At 43.3% G+C, this 21,932-nt stretch overlaps 2 protein-coding genes across 3 annotated transcripts; one reads left to right on the top strand and one right to left on the bottom strand.

Annotated features, from left to right (window-relative positions):
- Positions 1-40: 40 nt before the first annotated feature.
- LOC142589850 (uncharacterized) lies at positions 41-13,603 on the bottom strand. The gene is made up of 10 exons (XM_075701477.1): positions 13,365-13,603; positions 13,204-13,299; positions 13,047-13,111; positions 12,810-12,889; positions 12,351-12,446; positions 11,622-11,803; positions 4,051-4,186; positions 2,815-2,854; positions 1,298-1,460; positions 41-276 (listed from the first exon to the last, which is right to left on the bottom strand). Exons 1-10 carry the CDS (start codon positions 13,409-13,411, stop codon positions 189-191), a joined length of 993 nt encoding a protein of 330 aa, XP_075557592.1. The 5' UTR covers positions 13,412-13,603; the 3' UTR covers positions 41-188.
- A 171-nt stretch (positions 13,604-13,774) lies between these two features.
- On the top strand, positions 13,775-21,724 carry LOC142589851 (uncharacterized). 2 transcript variants are annotated; one of them, XM_075701478.1, is made up of 9 exons: positions 13,775-13,875; positions 14,091-14,136; positions 14,292-14,408; positions 14,970-15,107; positions 15,348-15,380; positions 16,682-16,980; positions 17,790-17,943; positions 19,609-19,638; positions 21,096-21,724. In XM_075701478.1, coding segments are annotated over exons 2-9 (891 nt in total). In that variant the 5' UTR covers positions 13,775-13,875; positions 14,091-14,134; the 3' UTR covers positions 21,214-21,724. The 2 variants fall into 2 exon arrangements, with proteins under 2 accessions (XP_075557593.1, XP_075557594.1); XM_075701479.1 differs by lacking the exon at positions 15,348-15,380.
- The last annotated feature ends 208 nt before the right edge of the window (positions 21,725-21,932 follow it).

The raw sequence follows: 21,932 nt of genomic DNA, 5'->3' as shown, positions 1-21,932 counted from the left end.
GGCTCTAAAATGACCACCTGAATATGACACAAGAAACCGCTTGGGCTTTGAGCACTTAATTTATTTGCAGCTTCAGTACAAAAGAGATTCGACCATCAATAAATGCAGTCCTAAAAAATGCACGAGAGCTGTTCGATGCTGCTGGTTGAACACTTTGCAGGCACGGGCAATGAACACAGGAAGCACTGTCATGGTTCACAGTCGACAAACGCAGGAAAACGACGTCCCTTATTGCAGATGATCCCATAAAAGGTCTGCACAACAGCAGTGTATTCCCTGAAAAATAAAAAAAGGCAATAATCAGAAAGCAGACTGCTGCCACATGGACACACTATGGAAACAAAGCCAAGAATTTTTAGCTTTATTATAAATGTTTTCCCACCATGTTCATTTGACGCTTCGTACCTTCTTGTCTTCATGCTTTCAACCTCTCTTACAGAGGTGTACACAATGTGAAGCAAATTGTTGACACAAAATGTGCTCTAAAAAACTGAAAGCCATTTTTGCACATCACTTCCTCATCAAATCTATTGATAAAAAAGCTACGCAACCATTCGAATGAAGGAGTCGCTGTCGAACCCCTAGTAACACCCCTAAGGAGACCCATCGGTAACAATTTCGCAAAAGGGTGTTTTCCCAAAGGGTGTAAAGTTTCGTTGCAGTGTAGAAGGGCACTTTTCAAGCAGCACTACAGGAATTGAGAGTGTTAACAAAGCACAGTGACCACCTCATTCAAGGTAAAAAACTTGATGTCAGCATTTTGCATACAGTCATGTTTATCTATTCCTTGTGCACACGCAAGACTCCATACTCATAATGCTCTGATTTGATGCGATGTACTGATTAGAACAGATCGGGCTGCTTTCCTTTCTACAATCACACACTGATGAACTGGTAATGCCCTGCGCAAAATGAAACTAGAAAAATGGCAATGGATCTGACAGCATAGTATAGTGACAAGTATATTGTACTGCTGTAAGTAATGAACTGCTACCACCCTGCAGTCTGTTCTATCCCTGCATCGTCACTTATCATCGCATTTTGCAAAGCGATGAGTACTTGAGTACAGAGTACTTGTACAATGTGAACCAACGAGCATGCAACAGAGTACTTTTTACACACAATTGAACTGACCAAAATTGTTTTAAACATGCAAAGCATTTTACTTATGCTTAAATTTTACATTTTGCTGTGCTTCCTTGCATTTTTGACCAGAGGCCCATAAGATATTTACGTCGTCAACACTTTCAGAAGACTTGCACACAATTTCGGAAAAAGGTATCTAGGTAACACTAACTGGTTTGGGCAAGGCGTGCTTTCCAGAAGTGGCAAAATGCTCTCGCCACAGAAGTCCAGAATGCACTTGTCCAAGGCAGCGCGTTTCTTCTCAATGTAGGTGCGAAACTCCCTTCGGAACTCCTCCCGCGATGGAAACGCCGGCGAGGTCAGCACCGAGAACGCTGCACGGAAATACAATGACATCTGTGCATTACTGAGAGTGTAACCTTCCAAGTATCTATCACGATCAGCCTACTTTCTGTTCAATGCAATACAGAGGCTCCTCCCAATGCTTTCTATACTTATCGCTGCTATGTCTTCCAATTTCCTTATCTCATCACGCTATCTAATCCAGTACCGCCCTAGGCTGTGTTTCCGCTCTCTGGGCATACAGGTACAGTTCAGCATTTTCTGTTTTTATTACTATATACAATGCACTTTTTTTTCATGCGAAATTCAGAATGTGTGTGTGCGTATGAATATATTTTTTTCAGACAAATTAGCCAGACTTCTTCAAGAGGATACTTTTTCACATCGAGCTTACAGCAGTGTGACTACTTTCCAGTGAATAACTGACTCACTAATTTCGGTGACGTCAAAACATGCCGTATAACTGCAGATCCTGTTCTTCAATGCTTTAGTTGCATTTAATACACAGAATTACGAAGATTTAGAGAAGCATTCTAGCAAGGGCACAATGCCATATGGTGATGTGACTGTGCAGGAATTAAGAGTTGAGTTCATTTTAGATTTGAACAAAAATTAGAATCAAACTTCATTTATAACATTACGCAGGGACAGAACTCGTGTGGATAATACAGAACAAAATTATTAGACAGAAATGACTAGGCGTGGGAGGTAGCTATAAAAATTCTATCGCACCGAAAAAAAAAAAACTGAGATGTAAATTTTAGTAAAATTTTGTTTTGTTTTCTGTTGCACAACACAGTGGGAAAATTTTTTACAAGCTCTAATTTTGTTTTAAATGTACGGAGCCTTAAAACAACTCGGCAGCAAAGCCAGGCGGACCCAGGAGGTCTGCGCGACTGTTACTGTGCTTTACCTCACAAATTACGTGCAGCGTAGCAAAAGTCATGGGTCATGCCAGCCAACGAGAAAAGTGAACCAAAACAAGGGTTATTCCACTGTCCACCTCTGGTGGCCCCACACACGACGACACTGACTGAATGGAAGTGTCACGCAAGAATTGGCAGCACACAATGGTCAAGCCTGGGTTTTGTCTGCCCTAGAGCATGCAGCCACGTTTCATTACTGATTGACCTACACAAACCATAGCCTCAATACATATATGCAATATACAATACAATATGCAATACAATACAATATACAATACAATATGCTCTGTCTCGCAGTCAGCGAGACAGAGCACAGTACACAGGTAGCCAAGTACAAGAGAGGCAGAAAAGCTATTCGAACATTACAATAGTCCATCCACAGCTTCACCATGCTGTATGCTACGCGGGAATGCTAATGCGATTATCAACCTGCATAACCTTCTAAATGATAGTCACTTACATTCACTTTTACTTGATTCACCATTGTCGGCAGCAGCTTCCTGAAAAGTCATGAAAATACATTTGTGTTTAAACACTAACTAAAACAAAATCTTACATGAGTAAAATTTTTGTACTTAGATACTACTAGCATATATCACCAAAATAATAGCGGAAAAGCATATTTTAATATATTGCAAATAGAGTTCGAATTGCCCCTTAGTAGATCACGGGCACGCCTGCTGATGTGCCATGCGGCTGCACGATAAGGTGGAAATGACATCGATCCCAGAATTGCACGGAGTGCACTAGAAGCTGTTTCAATTGTATTTCTTGTCTTTAAAATAAGCAGGAACACCTTGCAAGTGCAGCTGTGTGTACTATACACTCTGTGTATAAAGCAGCGAACAGTAAGGCAAAAGACTTCCCTGCAGAAAAAAAAAATGTTATGGCCGAGTGGCTGTAACCATACAATATCCCCTGTTTCAGTAGAAGAGTTCATATCCAACAAGAACATATATTCATGAATATAAAAAGCAAGCACAAAAAAATAAAAGATACGCATACAAGCAAGACAACAGGATAGCACTCGCCCCTCTCGTTTTCCTTGTCTTCAAACTTTTTATCACGCTTATTTTTTTTTCTCCTTGTTGATTAACAAATACTATCAGAATAAATTCATACACAAGTAATTATTAAACTCTTCCAGGCCTCCCCCAGCAATCTCCAATTACCACTGTCTTGCCCTAGCTGATTCAGACTTACGCCTACACATTTCCTAACTTCGCCATGCCACATAATTCTCTTCCTTTTTCAACTGCGCTTCCCTACCCTTAACACCCATTGTGTAACTCTAATGGGCACGCATTACACAGCGTGCCCAACTCTATTTTCCCCTCTTAATGTAAACTAGAACACATCGGCTATCCCCGTTTGCTCTCCCATCCACAAGGCTGTCTCGCTTTCGTTTAACGCTGCGTCTAGCATTTTTCGTTCCATCGTTCGCCACGCACTCCCTAACTTACTCTCAACCTTCCTTGTTAACCTCCGAGTTTCTGTGCCACATGTTAGTACCAGTAGAATGCAATGAATGTACACTTTTCTTTTCCAAGACTAGTGGCAAGTCAGTCGGTGACGACTTGCATATTAGAACAGTTTTGTGCCCAAATAAAGCACTGCAAGATTATGGTGGGTGAAAGCGTATGAAATCCTTTAAAAAAACACACACAAAAAAAAAAACAATTGCGCGATAATGTACCTCAGCGTCGTACACCGACAGGAACTGTTGTCGCTCGGGGCAATCGGTCTCCTTCGCAGCGCACTTCCGTGCTTCGTCAACTAGGGCGGAGAACTCGCGCAGTTGTGCTCGAACCTCAGGAACGCTCAGCATTTCTCTGTGATGTAATCGGAAACAGATATATATTTAGTTACATTGGAAATGCGAGCAGTATAACAAGTAACTGATCTGGAAGCACATTCGGGCATGCTTTGAGTCCGCACAGGTTGGAAACACCGTACACCTGATCACGAAAGCCTTCAAAATGAGGATAATGCCAAAAAGCATAAATTATGTACCATACCACATCAGCTCCAAATATATAGCGCGAAATTTTAGGGATGTGTGAATATTCGAAACTTTCAAATAACAAATCAAATATTGTCCTATACGATTCAGTCTTCGAATCAAATAGCCATATTCGATTAGGTCCTTGAATCAAATAGCCACTACTCAAAAATCTGAATATTTTTTAGATATTCTACACCGTCAACTACACACAATTAAGCATCATATTGAAGCAAAAATGTGCCCCACCCACATTAGGCATAACATACTAGTGAAAAACTGTTTTCTTTCTTTCACTATGCCATCACCAAAGATGACAGGCATGTCTGGTATGGTCGCAAAGGTATACATTGATATTAATTGGCCCACTACGTTACCTCCATAAACATTATATAATAATGCATAACCACATAGGTTCCTAAGAGCACTGAGCTATTGAACAATCTGCTCAGTTGTTCCTAATGTTCTCTTTGTGCTTTTGATAATGCATGCTTTATAATGTGCAGTGTAATGACAGAAACCTTCAATTGCTGTAATTACCCTGATGTTGAAATTCCTGGTGAGAAGGCTGTACATTATTCGCAAACTATTCGAAAAACATTCAATTCAATACTCGCACTATTCAATTTGTATTCGATATGATGTTAAAAACTGTTAGTCACCCAACTCTACAAAATTTCTTTCTTTTTTTCAAATTCCAGGTTTCACTGTGCGGCGAGTTCAGCCACCAAGCAGCTAAGCCCTACAGAAGTGGAAAACTCTCTCAATATTACATTACCATGAGTACCTTCCAGTTCTTAAGTTATATTTGTGCAAATACGGTATTATACTAGCTTCAAGACTGAGAGCTGCACCATTAAGTTTGTTGTGATGTCTATGAAGTGTGTATTTTAAATCAAGGTTCTATTATTAGGTTCAATGTATTTGAGTTTTTTTCACAGTTTCCACACTCAAAAATATTCTGTAAGCTGGTACTAGTACTAGCACACAATCATTCTTCAAGCTCACTCAACCTTGATACTGCCATAATCAAGATTTGCTACTTCATTCTGCTTGAAAAGTAATGGGAGACAAACCTCAATGAGTATTTAAACTGTCTGCGCACCTGGGGACACAACGGGAGGTTCGAGAATGACAAACCTCCCAGTTTGTAGACACTGAGGATGAACATGCATGGAGTTTTGGTTTGAAGTGATGAGTGGCACTTGAATAAATATCTGAGAATCATGGCTTAGAGTGATCTCTAAAAAAATGCAGTGATTGGCTTGGTCTCATTGAAGCAGGCTGCACAATGTTATGGGCAGAGGCAGTGCAGGCAAATGTACACTCCAGGACAAAGGTCTGTGGAACACGAGCTCTGTGACAATATTTTGCCTGTCATCTCGGCAAGCACACCGTAAAATTTCACGTGAAAACGTCATTGTGCAGTTACCAAATTTGTTTTCGATGCTTGACCGTTCAAGAATTTTTTTTTTCTTTCCAACAACATTGTTCCACAATACTTTTTCCCCAACTGTACAGTAGCTTTCACAGTAAGCTTGCTATCGCCATGGTGCAACAAAAGCAGGTATGACATTTACGACGACCCCGGATTAGCGCCCACAAACCATCGGGCTGCAGCATGCAAGCGCTCAATGCAATAGCGAGCTATGTGGCTTGCAAACACATTGTTTCTTGCATATTGTGCTTCAATCTTTGTGTGGCTTATGTGAATATGGCATGGCAACAAAACATACACAGTGAGAGTTTCTTGCTTTGTACTGAACACATTGTAGCCCTTGCATTATTCACAATCTAAACCGAATGGCACAATGCACCTTAGCTTTGTCTTGCATCTCTCTCCAGCGACAAAGCATCAGCAATAATTTTTCACTATTTTTTTTTTTTAGATATAATCTCTACCATGTCCTCTGCTGCACCTAGCAAAGAATGTTCCCAGTACTATAGAAATTGTGTCAGAACGATTCGATGTTCAGTTTGTGATACATCAATTATTTATTATTTATTTTGTTTAGTGTCGAAATAGTGCCTCCCTACAGCAGAAGAGTGTGCAGGAGAGTAATAACAAACTTACCAGAACAAACAAAACAGAAACAGCGTAAAACCACGATACCGAAGAACATAAGCCAACAGCAGTATCAAAGATGATTGTTGTGGTCGTTGGTGGTTGCCTTATTACCAGTAATCTTACTACGTCACTTTTCGGCGTTTACACTAGAAACTTTTGTGTGCATCGACAGTTGTCTTCAATAAATACTGAAGAAGTTTTCCTACTTTGGTGATTTTATGCTTCAATTTCTTTTTACACGGCGGCACCATAGCTTCAATGGTGACGCAGATCTACAAGCCTCACTGAGAAGATGCAGGTGGCAAGCTGCAACTTCTTGCTGTTGCAATATCTGTTGTTTCACCTACATTAAAACACTATGTTAAAGCTGCGTATCACAACATAAAAATTAAATTATCAGGTTTGACATTTCTAAACTGGCACAGTGGGTTACCTGAAATGGCACAGGATTCGGATTCGGATTAATTTTGACCACCTGGGGTTTCTTTACGTGCACCCAAGCTGCTGTAAATGAGCATTTTTTTTCTTTCAATCTGCCCCGATCGAAACGCAGCTGCCATAGAGAGGAATCAAATACACGGTCTTGAGCACCACAGCGAGATGCTATACTCACTGAACTACCATGGCAGGTGCTGCCTAATTATGCCATAAAGGAAAATTGCAGGTACAACTTCCGAAAAAAAAATGAGATGACTGGCGGCTAGGAAGAGGTAGGTTTAAGCAAAGTGTTTGCAACCGTTCAGCCCAACATGCACAAGCAGCAGAAGCTAATAAACTATATACAGCTAAACTATATTTAGCGCAATGTTGTAGTGCAGTGTCAATCATAGCTTAGGTGCTTCTAGCTGTGCCCATTTCTCTTGTTCCCATACCAATATAGTGGAGGCAGTTGAGATAACCATCGCTCAGTTTCCATGGTCCCTTAAAGCGCACCATAACATCTGCAAGAAAACATTTTTGCATGTTCACACGGCCAAAAAACATCGGCTTCTGTAGATTACAAATCACAGGCATCGAAGCTAAAGACGACCCGCCGTATAACATCACTGGCACGTGAAGTCGTGGATGTGCTAACCGGAAATGATGAAGCTGTGACTGAACACTACCGGCCGCACCATGCAGCCATGAGAACATGAGCCAACAACAAGATAAACACCGCCACAACAGTGGCGGTAATATTTTGCCTAATAATGTCTTGCAATAATGCTCATTGATGAATCATAAGGATGACGCAAGGCACAGGAAAGGCGCAGTCCTTCGCTCACTAATTATGCAGACGCAGGCGCACCTGTCTACACTCTCAGGTCGGTGTTTATCTCATTGTTGGCTCAGGTCCTCGTGGCTGCACAGAGTCACCGGTAGTTTTCAGTTGTCGCTCAGTAGTTTCAGGTGAGCTTGCCCATGACCGTACATTTTATAATAAACTTAAACACAGCAAGAAGGCTGCAAGGTTGATGCCTACTCCTAGCAAATAGTAAGGCTCGGTATCAGAGAAGCAGACGATGATGAAGACTGCAAGTTAACTTCTGGCAAACATTCCTTCCAGATGAACTAACAGCTGGGCCTGGGAGTATGCGACATGGTAACTTGTGCAAATAAAAGTACAAACCAATACCAACTAAAGTTACGAATACATGAGAAAAGGAAAAGCACATAAAGAGTAAAAGACACATTTTTCTAAACCGCACATTGAGAGGTGTTGGTTACTGCAAACAGCATGATACTTACCGTGGATACTTAATAAAAAAAGTTGACAGTCACTTTAGCATACGCTAAAGAGGATGAAGGCAAAAGCCTCCGTGCTCATGAGACATTCATTACATTACTTGACATTTTCATTCGAATGCGGTGTTACTTCCTATTACTTGTTTTCTCCCCACCAAAGGTTGTGAGCTCGAGTGCCTTAACTAACTCTACCTTAATTAAAGGTTGCCCTAATTAACACCAAAAGTTGCAGGTTCATCTTGAGTTCAAGTGCATTAATTAAGTTTGCCTTAATCAACACCAATGGTAGAGGGTTCAACTCTCGACCTTCACGATGTCAATTGGAATCCAACTTGGAGATGTGGCCGGTTCACCCATATAACCATGTTGGGCTGTGGGTTCGAATGCCTTAATTAACTTCACCTTAATTAACACCAAAGGTTGTGGGTTCGACTCCCACCAAACGTCATGGGTCCGAGTACCTTGATTAACTCTATCTTAATTAACTGAGCCTTAATTAACACCAAAGGTAGTGGGTCCAACTCTCGACCCTCATGATAATTGGAATCTAACTGGAGATATAGCTGGTTCACCCATATCTCCAAGTGGAGATTGGTGGGTCGCCTCCCACCAAAGGTTATGGGTTCGAGTGCCTTAATTAACATCACAGGTCGTGCTGACACTTCTTTGCCTTGGCTTCATGCTTTCTTATAAAGAAATTGACGGCCTAATTCACTCTAATTAACACCAAAGGTTGTGGGTTCCCCTCCCACCAAAGGTCTATAAACAACACAATCGTCGGCAAACATCCTGAATGAAGACTGTGTACCAATTGAAATATCATTACTATACAACAAAAACAATTGTGGTCCCAACACTGAGCCTTGGGGAACTCCTGACGTAACTGGTGGATATTGTGAAGATGTATCATTCAGAATAACAGCCTCTTTCCGCATTGACAAATATTCGACAATCCAATCTATTTTACCATCCAAGTTATAAGCTTTTAATTTGGAGAGTAGGAGACTGCATGCTACTACATCAAATGCTTTACGGAAGGCTGAGAAAACGCAGTCCACAACTTGTTGCTTATCAATTGCCGAAGCTAAATCGTGAATAAAGTGTACCAACTGTGTATTGCAAGAAAAATCACACCCAAAACCATGTTGGCTGGGGCTTAGGAAATTATGTTTGGTTAAATGAGCCATAACAGAATTATATATTACATGCTCCATAATTTTACAGCTTGTACTTGTTAAGGACACGGATCTGCAGTTCTAAACGGAGTTTCGCACACCACTCTTATGTATGAGCATGGTTCATGCTAACTTCCAGTCATCAGGCACGTCAATTTCATTGAAAGACTTCTGGAACAACCGGGTGAAATAAAAGCATAATGTGTCTTCACAATTCCTGATGAAAGCGGCAGAAATCTCATCAGGGCCACTTGCCTTAGCCTTGTACACGTTTTTTAATAATTTAGGGATACCACTGACACAACAGGTGACTTGCGGCGTGCAGTCTACTTCAACAGGTAATGCAAAACAGACAGTTCGTGAGCTGGACGGCAGAAACACAGATGAAAAATAATGGCTAAAAATTTCAACTTTAGACTCATTAGCATGAATGATTGTTGCATCATATTTCAAAGCAGGTATCGATTGGTTGTCCTTGCCATCACGGTTCACATACATCCAAAATTCTTTGGTATCCATGACAATTCTTTGTCCCAGATTCAAGAAATGCAAGCCCTTAGCGATGTCGGACTTTCGTCTAAATTAAATTTTTATTGCTTTCAGCAAGGCCAAACGCTCTGGTAAAGTATCTTTGATAATTTCACCGCTGTCTTCGAATTACGGCACGTAACTCTGTGTTAAACCAGGGTTTGTCTTGAGCTCTCCTACTTGATATAAATCGTGATGACACAAAAGCTTCACGTAGTTCAAACATTTTCCGTTCGAAAGTATTCCACAGTTTTTTTATATTTAGATTATCCACGAGTGCATCAAAAGTTGGAAAGAACGACTCGAAAGCAGCACTAATCACCTCGTAGTTGGCCCTGCTGTAGACATGTCTTTCGGCAAGGTGTTTTTGCAAACTTCCCATACAGAACTGATAAATCTGCTAGAACAACATTGTGGTCGCTCCAACCTCGCAACACCTGTACATTGTACACAACATCAAGTACGTTACAGAGCAAGAGGTCGAGTATATGACCTGTTAGATCAGTGCGCGATGGCTCGTGCACATGCTGATAGAAGGCGTTCTGGTCTACAATATAAAAAAAAAGTTGAGTATAGACTCCCGCAAGCAGTATCCCTTGCTTCCCCAGCTGACCAGTCAATATCGGGAATGTCAATGTCCCTCACTAGGACAAGGCATTCATTGTTAATAGTTTAAAAAAAATGGGATAAACTAACTGGCGGTTCTACAGAAGGACCAGGAGGCCTACAAAATGGCCCAACCATTGGTTTCCCATTCGGCAGCCTTGCTTTACAAAAAAATTGATTAAGTTTCACTATCGGTAAATTCTATCTGGATGCTTGGGATACTATTATGGACAAGAATAAACAGCCCTCCACCGCATGAACAGCGGTCTTGACGAAAATCCTCGTACATGCCAGGCAATATCTCAGAGCCTGAGACAGTCAGGTCAAGTCAAGATTCGATTCCCCAAAACAATGGTCGGTTGGACAGCACAAAGAAAAAAGCAAAAATCCTCAACTTTATTTTTTATAGTATGGCAATTGATTAACAAAAAACCTGACCGGGCACATCGCACTATTAATAGCAATTTGTGATTGCTCCCGTACAACAATGGATTCACTGTCCCATTGAAATAGCCTGCTCACCAAGTGAAGCGTATCAAACTACAGAACTGGTTTCAAGACTTCTTCGCTGTTTTGTTTGACGTAAGCCCATAATTTCTTTCGCTTATCACGGACAGTAAGGGAAAAGTCTCCAGATATAGCAACGCTCAATCCCTTGACCTTGAATGCTTTTGCAAGCACGGCTTGGCGGGCTTTAAATGAATTAAAGCGCATAATGATGGGCCGATTTTTTTCTTTGCAGAATTTACCCAGCCTGTGTGCGCATTCGACAGATAACGAAGACAGTTCAAACTTCGAAGTGCACAGACTTATGACGAGTTCCTCAGAGTGGGCTGCCATCTCATTGGCATTAGAATCCGGCAAACCATAAGAAAGCAAATTATGGCGCCTCCCACGATTTTCCAAGTCATCCATTTTTTAAATCATGCTTGTCAAAACTTCGTGATTTTGTCGTTGCTGATCTTCAACATTAGCTAAGGTAATATATCAATTGTGTTGATCTTTTCGAGATCGAGATTTTGGCAAAATAATGTGCATAATTCGAATTTCCACGGGGAAAAAATCACACTCTGCCCAGAGCTATGCTCGTTTAGACGTATGTGGCAATATGCTCCACTTAATGACTGCCACTGAGACACCTTCAGAAAGAAAAGTAAGCATACCTGTATGCGACCGTGTCGCTTTTCTTTGAAGGACTGACTGCTCGCCGCTGTCTCTGGCATCGTGACTGGGATGTCGAGCGCGGCTGCTCTCTGATGATGCTCACCTTCCTCACCGTGACGACCGAACGACTCCGCGAACGCGGCGTCTGCTTTGGTGCAGCCGTCTTTGCTGCAACTGGGGGCTGCAGAAACAAAGCAGAAGCCTGCTTCATTAACTGCACGTCGAGCGGCACTAATGCAACTACTTTTGACGGAGAAAAAAGATAAATCAAAAGACTGAATTTTGAAATTTAGGATTTAATGTGCCGAAGCTGCACAATAACTTACGAGGGACACCGCAGCGGAGGACTGTGGATTCGTTTTGACCACTTGGGTGTGCACACTCACAAAGCAAAGAAAATTTTAAAAATCGACCTTCAGCTGCCTTGCCGCATTTCATGTTCGACTTCATGTATGAAAAAGTGGTAGGGAACTCTGCGAAATGACCGTAACATGAAAAGCTGGGAATGTCTCCGATGCAAGGAGAACTATAGCATACGTTCATACGTGTATAAATTACTAACACACTGAGCAACACATAAACAAGTCAGGCCATGAAAACATGGCTATGCTAAGCACTGCGTGCCACAGTTAAGTTGGAAAAGCCTGTGGGCTCTCCAAAAGGCCACATGCGGATTCAATTGCCTTGAAATGTTCACTGACAATATACATCAGGCACTCTAGACAAACCTTATCATGCTGGCGGTCATCAATTTTCTTTGATGCCATGGTGGAGGCATTTTTGATTTTCGTCGAATGTCTTTCATTTTTACTGGGGCAGTCTCCCTAGAGAGAGAGAGAAAAAGGTTGTACAGAAAGGCAGGGAGGTTAACCAGTGGTAGTTCCGGTTGGCTACCCTGCACGGGGGAAACAGTCTCCCTAAGAACAAGAAAAGTGTAATGATGTATGCATCGCGGCACTGTCACACAATATGAAACAAATGTCTTTAAGATTTTAGATGATGCAGTTAAGCCAAGCTCTAATTTTGTGCAATATGATGACTTGACTGTGACTTGCACAGTGTCTTGCTCATTCATGTTGAATATGTGAACATATTAGTGTCACATCAGGAGTAATAATCGCTCTGCGACCATTTTACTGGTGTTTATCGCTTTTGTGCCGGAGTGAATATTGATGAGCAATACGTACACTGTCTCCATGCCTCAGCTGTTTTGCTTTGGCTAGAACAGTGTTAGCTTTCTCCAGGAAGTCTCCAAGTTTTTGCTTAGCTGTGCAAGAAAGAGAAAAACACGATGAATATGGAAAGGGGAGAGGATAAGGCCTGTACGTAGCGCACAGAATATGTCGGTCGGTTCTGCGCATTTCAGAGTATGTTAAAAATTTGAACTTTCGTAAACGTGGCAGCTGACATCGACGAATTCGAACCTTGCGTTATGTCCATTTGAGAAGTGTTGGCTTGGTTTTCTTTTGTTTCTTCTGCGGCAGTAGGTCTGAAACATGAAGGGCGGCTGACATGAATAGAATAAGTTGAAAGAGAGAGAAATGATCTGTTTAAAAAACAATGGATGGTAAGACATCGTACACAGAGATGAACTGTCGGTAAAACTCGTTCATGGTGTCCACCAACCGCCGCTCTGCGTCGACCTGCGCTTGAATGTTGTTCAGGATAGCCATCAGTCTGAAATAAAAACGAATTTGTTCGCAAATAATGCACGACCTGACGAAACTGAACGCCTGGCTTACCGGGAGTGCACCGGTTTCCACTTCGAAGTTTCTGGGTCGGCGTTCATTTCATCCGGGAAGCGCCGTCTCTGAACAACGCGAAAATCATCAAGTTTTAGGCTCGTGAATTCAGACAATAACTGCTATAACAGGAAACGGTGCTCGTCAACATCTCTTTGAGCCACGAGAGACGCCGCAGGAATCTCTCTCATACCAATGCTCATACACGCTCTCATATGACGTGCCGCCATTTAACGGTTTCGGTTTTGACTGTGTAGCAGGAAAATTTTACAAGACGCCACAAGTACTTGTTCTCTTTTATACACGGCAAGTTCGTTACTTACTGCGTCAAGGTAGATTACGTTATGATTACAAATGTGTAGTACAGCTTCTTTCTTTTAATAACAAATTTATATTTTTAGCGACATCACCACGCCATCAAGTGTGATCAAGTAACTATGCGCGGACGCCATGGCGCCGGTCGAGTAGTGTTCTTTTTATCGTTCTTTCGTGCGTAGTAACTAGATTGCTGGTGAGTCTACTTACAATCGTCCCCTCAAAGTAACAATAGCGCGGCGGATCTCAGCTGCATGCCCAAACGCATGACGTAAATGTCACGTATAGCGAAGTTATCGATTGTCGGGAGAGCCGGCGTCTTCCGACACGCTCTGCTAAGCCTAGGTTTTTTGAGTTGTGCTGCGAAGTCGTAACTCGGTTGCAAATTTTTTTTATGCTCTATCTTTTCAGACAGAGCGGGCAACTGATTTTCGACACCCCAGTCCGCAGCAATCATGTGAGTACTGCCGGTGTTAGTGACACGTCATTTTTTTGGCTAAATGACAGTGTGTGCCAGATTTCTGTCCGAAGTACTACTTCGATCGGCGCTTTCTTTGATGGCGTGTTCGGTGCTTTTGTGAATTCACCCCAACACACTGCTGTATTTTGCAGGGCCGCTAGCCCGAAGCGCGTCCGATCGACGGACACCAAGAAAGAGCGAAGCCGGGAACGAACGAAGAAGAGCAGGACGGCATCCACTAGCAGCTCGCGTTCAAGCAGCGCTGCCAGGTAACCAACCTGTCGCGCATTTTTCCTCTCACACCTTCAAACTCTTTGGTTTGTCCTCCGCACAGTCGCAGAATGTTCTGCCCGGAAACTTCCCACAGTGGCACACGGTGCGAGAAAAATCTAGGCTTTGTCACGAAAGTCTGGAACGTGTTTCGTTTAGCGCACATCATGTCATGATGGAGAGAAAAAAAAAAAGAAATTAAAAATTTGCGACGTGTGCATGTTCTGAACTATGATATATGGCAAGGCAAGCACGACAAGACAAAACCATGTACTAACCATCGTTTCCATGGTAGCTAAGCGATCGCAGCGCGAGAGTTTCTTCCAGTAAAATTTCGTGGAAACTCTATGGATATTTCCCTATCACTTGTCGTGGTGGTGATACTACAGAAGAAGCAAGCAGTCGAACATAGAGAAACGCTTGTTCGTTTATGTGCCACCAGTGGGCAGAAGTAGACAAGGTCTAGTTAGAAGCTGCATTAGGTGCAGCTTCAAGTGCTATCAGTTCCCTCTGCTAGTTCCTCCGTACTGACTGTTCTTTCACGTTATGTGCACTCACAGCAGCGGCAGCAGCTCCAGTGACAGCAGTTCGAGCGGAAGTGCCTCCAGTGAATCGTCCCGCTCTTCGTCGTCGTCATCTTCATCGTCGTCTCGCTCAACTTCCGTGTCGCCACGAAGGCGCCGGAACCGTGTGTCCAGGTAAGGGACGGCACACTTAACTTTGGGCTAGGTTAAGTAACCTGATGCCAGCCCAAACATGCCCTGCATGTTGTCATGTTGCGTGGTGGCCAAGCTGCCTACTGTCTCTTTTGCATTGGCGTCAATGTTTCATCATGTGTGTGGCGTTGGTTTTTGTTGCATTGCGTGCATGTGCCTGTGTGGGCTTTGGTGCTTTCCTGCCTAATGATCGCCGTGCCGCTGCTTCTTTGACCGCTGCAGGCCTGCGAAGCCAGCCCCTACTCCTGCACCCACGTAAAGTACACGTTCATGCCTCATTGCTAAAGAGCGAATGCTTTTCTGTGATACGTGCGCGCCCTTACGTGTTTAGCTATTTTCAGTTTATCAGTTTCAATTTCAGTTTATCCGAGAGTCATTAAGAATTTCTCTGAATGACTGTTGGACAGTCAGCGCATAAGGCTATCTGGAATTCATGCCTTATTTGTGGCTTTGTTGCAGCATTCTTACAATAGGTGTAAACAGCCTACGTCACAGTTGTCTGCTTGAATGCTGTACTTCAAACGGGAAAGTGCTTTGTTAAAAGCATAAGGTCTTATATAATCTATTCTCATATAAAAAGGTCAGCCATAGGTGGAGCTGTCTTAAAAATTTCTGTGAAAGTGGTACACCACTGGCGTTGGAGATCATTTATTTTGCAAGTTGAAAGACTGCTGTTGTGCGGGTGTCATCTGCTGTCGTCCAGATGTGTCTACGTAGTATAAAAGAAAAGCCAGAACACTGTAAATGTGGGTCTCTTGTGTATGTTGTTCGCGACTGTCCGAAAAGCTGCACACACCCACGTTCATTGGCTGACAGCAGCGCCTCAGGCATGCGAAATATTGAAAGGACCTAGTGTAGCATGTTTGTGTGAAGCCACCAGGAAGTTATCACGACTACTGCGGATGAGTATTAATGTATTGATGCTGACTGTCTTGTGATCCTTCTCAACACTCCAACAAGGAATGTTCCGAAGAATTGTTTTGTTACATTTTCATCTCTTGGTAGAGAGAGTGCAAAGTTGTTGTGGTTTTGTTAGTAGCAGACGAACCGGCTTAGTGTCTGTTACAACGTATAAGGCACTTTGCATGGAAAAATGGAAACATTCTAGTGCTACTGCCCACCCTGCCAGGATTAGTAATTGCTGCTGAATAATTGATTGCTAGAAATGCTGCTGCATAAAGAGGGAAACCTATCTTGCGTAAGTGCAAATTGCATATCTGATGGAGTCCTGAAACCGAATAGCATTCTTATTTTGCTTGGCACGTAGCTGCATCATCTTCTTTTGATATGGATCCAAATACAAACATGCCTGGCTAGCACACTTCCATTGTTCAAAGATTGCATTGCAATGGACCTCTTGTGATGTGCATATGTTGTCTGGTCATTGTTCTTTCTGTCCTGTTCGTGCTGTCTTCATTGCCCTAAAATATAGCGCATAAAAACAGCAGTACTCGAGCCACATTGTTGCTCAAGCTTGGTCGCACCGCTCGCTCGACAAATGTTTTTCTTATTGCATTGTGGCCTCGTCATGTCTGCTCTTGTCGTGGAATGTGCAGGTCGGCAAGTGGAGCTCGCGGCGGCGGAGGAGGAGGCGGCACCACCAACGCAACCACTTCCAGCAGCAGCAGGCGCAAGCGGACGCCATCGCCGCCCCGCCCGTGCAAGATTCACGTGGGTCGACTGACTCGCAACGTGACCCGTGACCACCTGCTCGAGATCTTTGGCTGCTACGGCGCTGTGAAGAGTGTCGAGCTACCTCCGGATCGGACCCACAGCCACCTGTCGCGGGGGTTCGCCTACATTGAGTTTGAAAACCCCGCAGATGCCGAGCGAGCCATGCGCCACATGGACGGGGGTGAGCGCGCATTTCCCGTGGTCTTGATCTGTGACGGCCGAACATAGTTCCATATCAAGGAAAATGGGAAGAACTTGTTGCTTTATTTTTGGCCATCAAGAGTTCACTTGCAAGAAACGAACAGTGAAAAGCTACTCAAGTTATGAAATTAGTGTAGTGTAATTGTTCTCTGCTGGACTGTCCACAACTAAAGACTCTCTCCAGAACATTAGAAACTCTACTGTAGGCTGTGCACGGAGCTTTCCACTCTCATCAGAACTTTGACGCTTGTATATATGATACGTTGGGCGTTACAGGCTTCTTGATTTGCAATCGCCTCCTTGGGTATAGATTTTATTTTCGGTTCGCATGCACCACCATCGCTCTTCTCAATTTTGTGTGCAGCAGCATCAAGATAGCGCTCCTGGTGGAACACCGAATGCATCTGTAACGTTTTTGTGGATTCAAAGCAGAAATAATAATTTGCAGTGCTGTACTATTGGTTTGCCCATATTAGCAGTCCATGATGTCACTCCGAGACCACGATAAAATTGTTTAGGTTTCGGCCTGCCTTCAGATTTTTTTTTTTTTTCTTTTGCAATTATGCAGACACTTGAGGCATGTTGGCGTCGCCATGGTGCTGTTCCCAGTATTGATGCCGCATGTGCGGACTGCGCTCAGAGGGTTTAAAGTTCTCCAGAGACGGCACAATGCATTTGGCTGCTAAGATGAAGATCTAGCATAAACATAGCGATGCCACTTGGAGTTCTTCGCAGTGACATTGGTCTTTTTTTTCTTCTTCTTCTTTTCTCCTGCTCTCTGCATTACAGGTCAGATAGATGGCCAGGAGGTGACAGCAGCATCAGTCTTGCTGCCACGACCCGTGCCTCCGAGGCGGCCCAGCCCCCCCATGCCTCCAAGACGACCCCCTGCGCCGCCTCCGCACTGGAGACGATCATCCCCACCGAGGTCACGTCCACGAAGGTCTGTCATATTTTTGTCTTGGCCGAATGGGACTGTGTTGATGAAGTTAAAAATAGTCTTTAAAAGGCCCTAAACCACTGACTTTTTTTTTTTTTTTAATGTGTTTGAATTAAACTTGTGCATAGTGAAAAGTATAACCTGACAATCATACGTCACAAACATGGCAGCATTAAATGCCACGGGAAAACCATTGAAAAATTATTATTAATTATAAAGCAATCTTGGTTTGGGGGCTCAAATAATGCCAAAAATCAGCGAGCTTCAAAAAGAATTGAAGCACCAAAAATGGATCACAATTCTTGCACCTTGTACCTGTGCCTTCAAGTATGAGTCCGTCTTGACGTAATAGTTCTGTGGAAACCCGCAAGGTGGAGAGAAGTAATTAATAAAGGGAAAATCAGACATCCACCCGTTCATAGCAATTGCTACAAAGGAAACCCATACGGGTTCCTCGAAAAAGAAGCCTCGCAGTTGAAGAAAAATTCGTCCTGGTCCGGGAATCGAACCTGGGACCACCGCCTTTCCAGGGTAGCCGCTCTACCATCTGAGCTAACCAGGCGGCTAGCAGATGGTAGGGTGAAGTCGCTACGAACGAGTGGATGTCTGATTTTCCCTTTATTAATTACTTCTCTCCACCTTGCGGGTTTCCGCAGAACTATTACATCAAACTCTTGTTTTTGCTTTGAGTTGTTGACAAATTTCGACTTTGCCCTACCATCTGCTAGCCGCCTGGTTAGCTCAGATGGTAGAGCGGCTGCCCCGGAAAGGCGGTGGTCCCGGGTTTGAGTCCCGAACCAGGACAAATTTTTCTTCAACTGCAAGGCTTTTCTTTCGAGGAACCCGTATGGGTTTCCCTTGTAGCAATTGCTACAAACGGGTGGATGTCTGATTTTCCCTTTGTTAATGAGTCCATCTTGTGTGAAATCCTTACACTGTTCATGACAATGAGCAAAACTAGAACAAGGTGAAAGCAGGAGCCAACATTTCAACAAGTAAGCTTGTCTTCTTCAGGGCAAAATATGCTTTCCTTGGTAGAGTATATACAGGTGGTTCTACTAAAAGGGACAGGGGGTACGGCAGGCAGGCAAGGCAACAACAGAGGACCTGTTAGCAGTGAGGGTGTAGGTTTGAAAAGAAAGGTGTGCTATTCATCATCGGAGGAGGAATGTGAAGTAGCGCCATGTGTCAGCCAGTTGACGATTGGGATCTACAGTGACATGTAAACCGGCTGACACCACGGCGCTACCTCACATTCCTCCACCGACATTGAATAGCACACCTTTCTTTTAAACTCTACACTCTCGGTCGTTGCCTCACCCACCCGCCTTACCCCATTCCCCTTTAGAAGAACCACCTATATATACTGTGCCAAGAAAAGCATATGTCGCTTCGAAAAAGACAAGTCCAGTTGTCGAAACATTGGCTCCTGCTTGCAAATTGTCAGTGTAAGAGCAATGCAGAATAAATATATGTTGCAAGCGCATGTACTTGTAACTATAAAAGCATTGACGTCAACTTTCAGCCCATACAGAAAAAAGATACCTCGTGTATAATGGGCTCCGCAGAATCTTTGCGAGAAATAAACCTTACAGTTAATGGCACTCAACTGTTGAATTACAACTTTCAGAAGTGGGCCACGCATTGAATATATTTCGTTGCACGCAGGTCACCTCCACCAAGGGGACGTTCAGGCCGGTGAGTCCATGCTTTCACAAAGCAGTGCTAACTTCTTGCTGACAGGCATGTGCGCGTATGGTAATCTTTGAGACAGTATCGAATAGTGCTAGAATGGAGTCACTCATAGGATATTTCTCGAATATTTGTTGAATAATGAAAAGCCATTTTCACAAAATATAGAGCTATGGTCACATCCTAGTGACCATAGCTTATAACGATACCGCTTTTAACTATATATAGGATCTTATGAGCAGCCAATGCTCCGTCAACTTTTGTATGTGTTCTACAGTAAAATAAACTACTTACTACAAGCTCCCATACCGCATTATCGGTTATAACAATTAAATCTGGCTACTGGTTGTGTGCCAAAAGGGGAAAAAAATGTTAAGTGGTCGAGGGAGGGAGGGAAGGGGGGAGCAGCTGTTTGGTCGCACCCGGCATTCCTTCATCGCATCCCATCGCCAGCATTTCATCGGACGCTCTCGTAGTTCCGTTTTTGACAGGTAAGCGGGCGATCTCGCGCTATTTCGGTTAAGCAGTACTACTGTTTAGTACATACTTTTTCCGAGCTCCGGCTAACTACGGTTTTACGAGGTTTCACTGTAGCAGTAAGCATTTTATTTTACTATAGAACATGCGCAAAAGTTCACAGTGCAGCATCTGCTCATTGTTACATGCGAGTGTCGTTAACCCGATGAGCGTGAAATTTTCTTGCGGAAACTGTGCCCCTGTGGTCAAAGGAACAAATAAGCAGCTTGTTTGCGCACCCAGGACTCTTCGAAAAATGCAGAGTTTTAGCCAGAAAATTATATGGTACAGAGCTTGACATATATTCATGGTAGCTTTGTGCTCACCTGTGCGAGTTGCCATGCCTATGTGGCCATCTAGTGCAGTTACCATATAACTGGAGCTGTGCCTACGAACAAAGGCAACAGTACGAAACCACTGCATGGTGTGAAAATGGCTTAAATTTCACATGAAATTTCAGCCGTTTCAGAAAGTCACGCAATGCAGAACACACGAAACCATCACTGAAAGTGCTTCGTGCAGCAGCAAACGCAGAGAGAGCAAAGGAAGGGGGGGGGAATGCAGGGCTCCTGACGTATTCTGCTCCGGTGCGAGAGAAGGCAGGAAAGACATGTTGCATATGGATGCTAGTTAAGGCAAAGGGGGAAAGGTGTCTAGTTGGCCTTGAATATGGCAGCATGGAAATGTGTCACTTCCGTTTCTTATATCTCTCTCTAATAATGAACTAATTTGAAGAATTCTTACGGTAAAATTCTCCACAGTCGGCGGTTTACAATTTCTGATGGGGCCTGCTGAGGATAAGTAAATAAGGAAAATCGTTGAAAGCAGCAAGGTGAAAGTGCCATGTCTGGATGACCTGCAGCTGCGAGTTTAGGTCCACACCATTGCAGTGACTCGAGTTTTCGTTCACCCCGCTCACATAATGGACTGTCGTTGCCGCATTTCAGGAGTCCTCCATCAGGTCGACATCGCTCACCAAGACCGTCGCGAAGATCGCGGTCTCCAGCCGGCACGGGTGGAGGACCCCGACGCCACGCACGCTCGAGCTCCAGCTCTTCACGTTGACCGTCACTTTCATCGAAGGCTTCGTTGCTTTGGCATTCATTGTAACCATGACTACCACCTGCTGTCATTTCTCTATACGCCGGGCATTTCCTTGCCTGTAAAGTATATTGTGAACTACATCATGGCACTGTTAATTTTGTCTGCTGTGCATCTTGTTGAGGTCATTTGAGTACTTCGTTCCCTGATCATGTGTTGTACACTGTCTATTGTTCTTGTACCTGATGGGTGCAGCCCCTTGAAGAGGTTTTTCTGTTTCTTTTTAATTGGCCTCTCACACAAGTTGGCATTAGAAATGTTGGGTAGATTTGCAGTGATGCCTATAAATAAAGTTCTTGATGTTGTGTTCATAGCATTCATGCCTGCAATGTTTCAGAAGTTTTTTGCTTCAAAGATTGAATGATTGTCCACTGGGGGAGTTTAGATAAACATATTAGTAAAATGCCATGTAAAGCCATGTGAAATTGAATTGCAACATGCTTGAAAGTCATTAAAAACATCCTTTCACAACCCATTTTACTGTCACTTGTGCATCTGGTTTATTAGAATGCAACACCAGCTAGAGGATTCTCGTTAGATCCCAGGATCTGCCTGCGCTCGGATTGCAGCACTAATACAGGTCTGTGTAAAGCAAGGGCAGTGTTGCAAGTTCGTACAAATGCAAAATAATTTCAAAATAACTTCCTTTTTCGCAAATGTTTGTAATTAAATCTATAACTGGT

Source organism: Dermacentor variabilis, chromosome 8 (genome assembly GCF_050947875.1).
Source record: "Dermacentor variabilis isolate Ectoservices chromosome 8, ASM5094787v1, whole genome shotgun sequence".
Taxonomy (NCBI): domain Eukaryota; kingdom Metazoa; phylum Arthropoda; class Arachnida; order Ixodida; family Ixodidae; genus Dermacentor; species Dermacentor variabilis.
The sequence above is the reverse complement of the archived record's forward strand: the minus strand, read 5'-3'. Positions and strand labels throughout refer to the sequence as shown.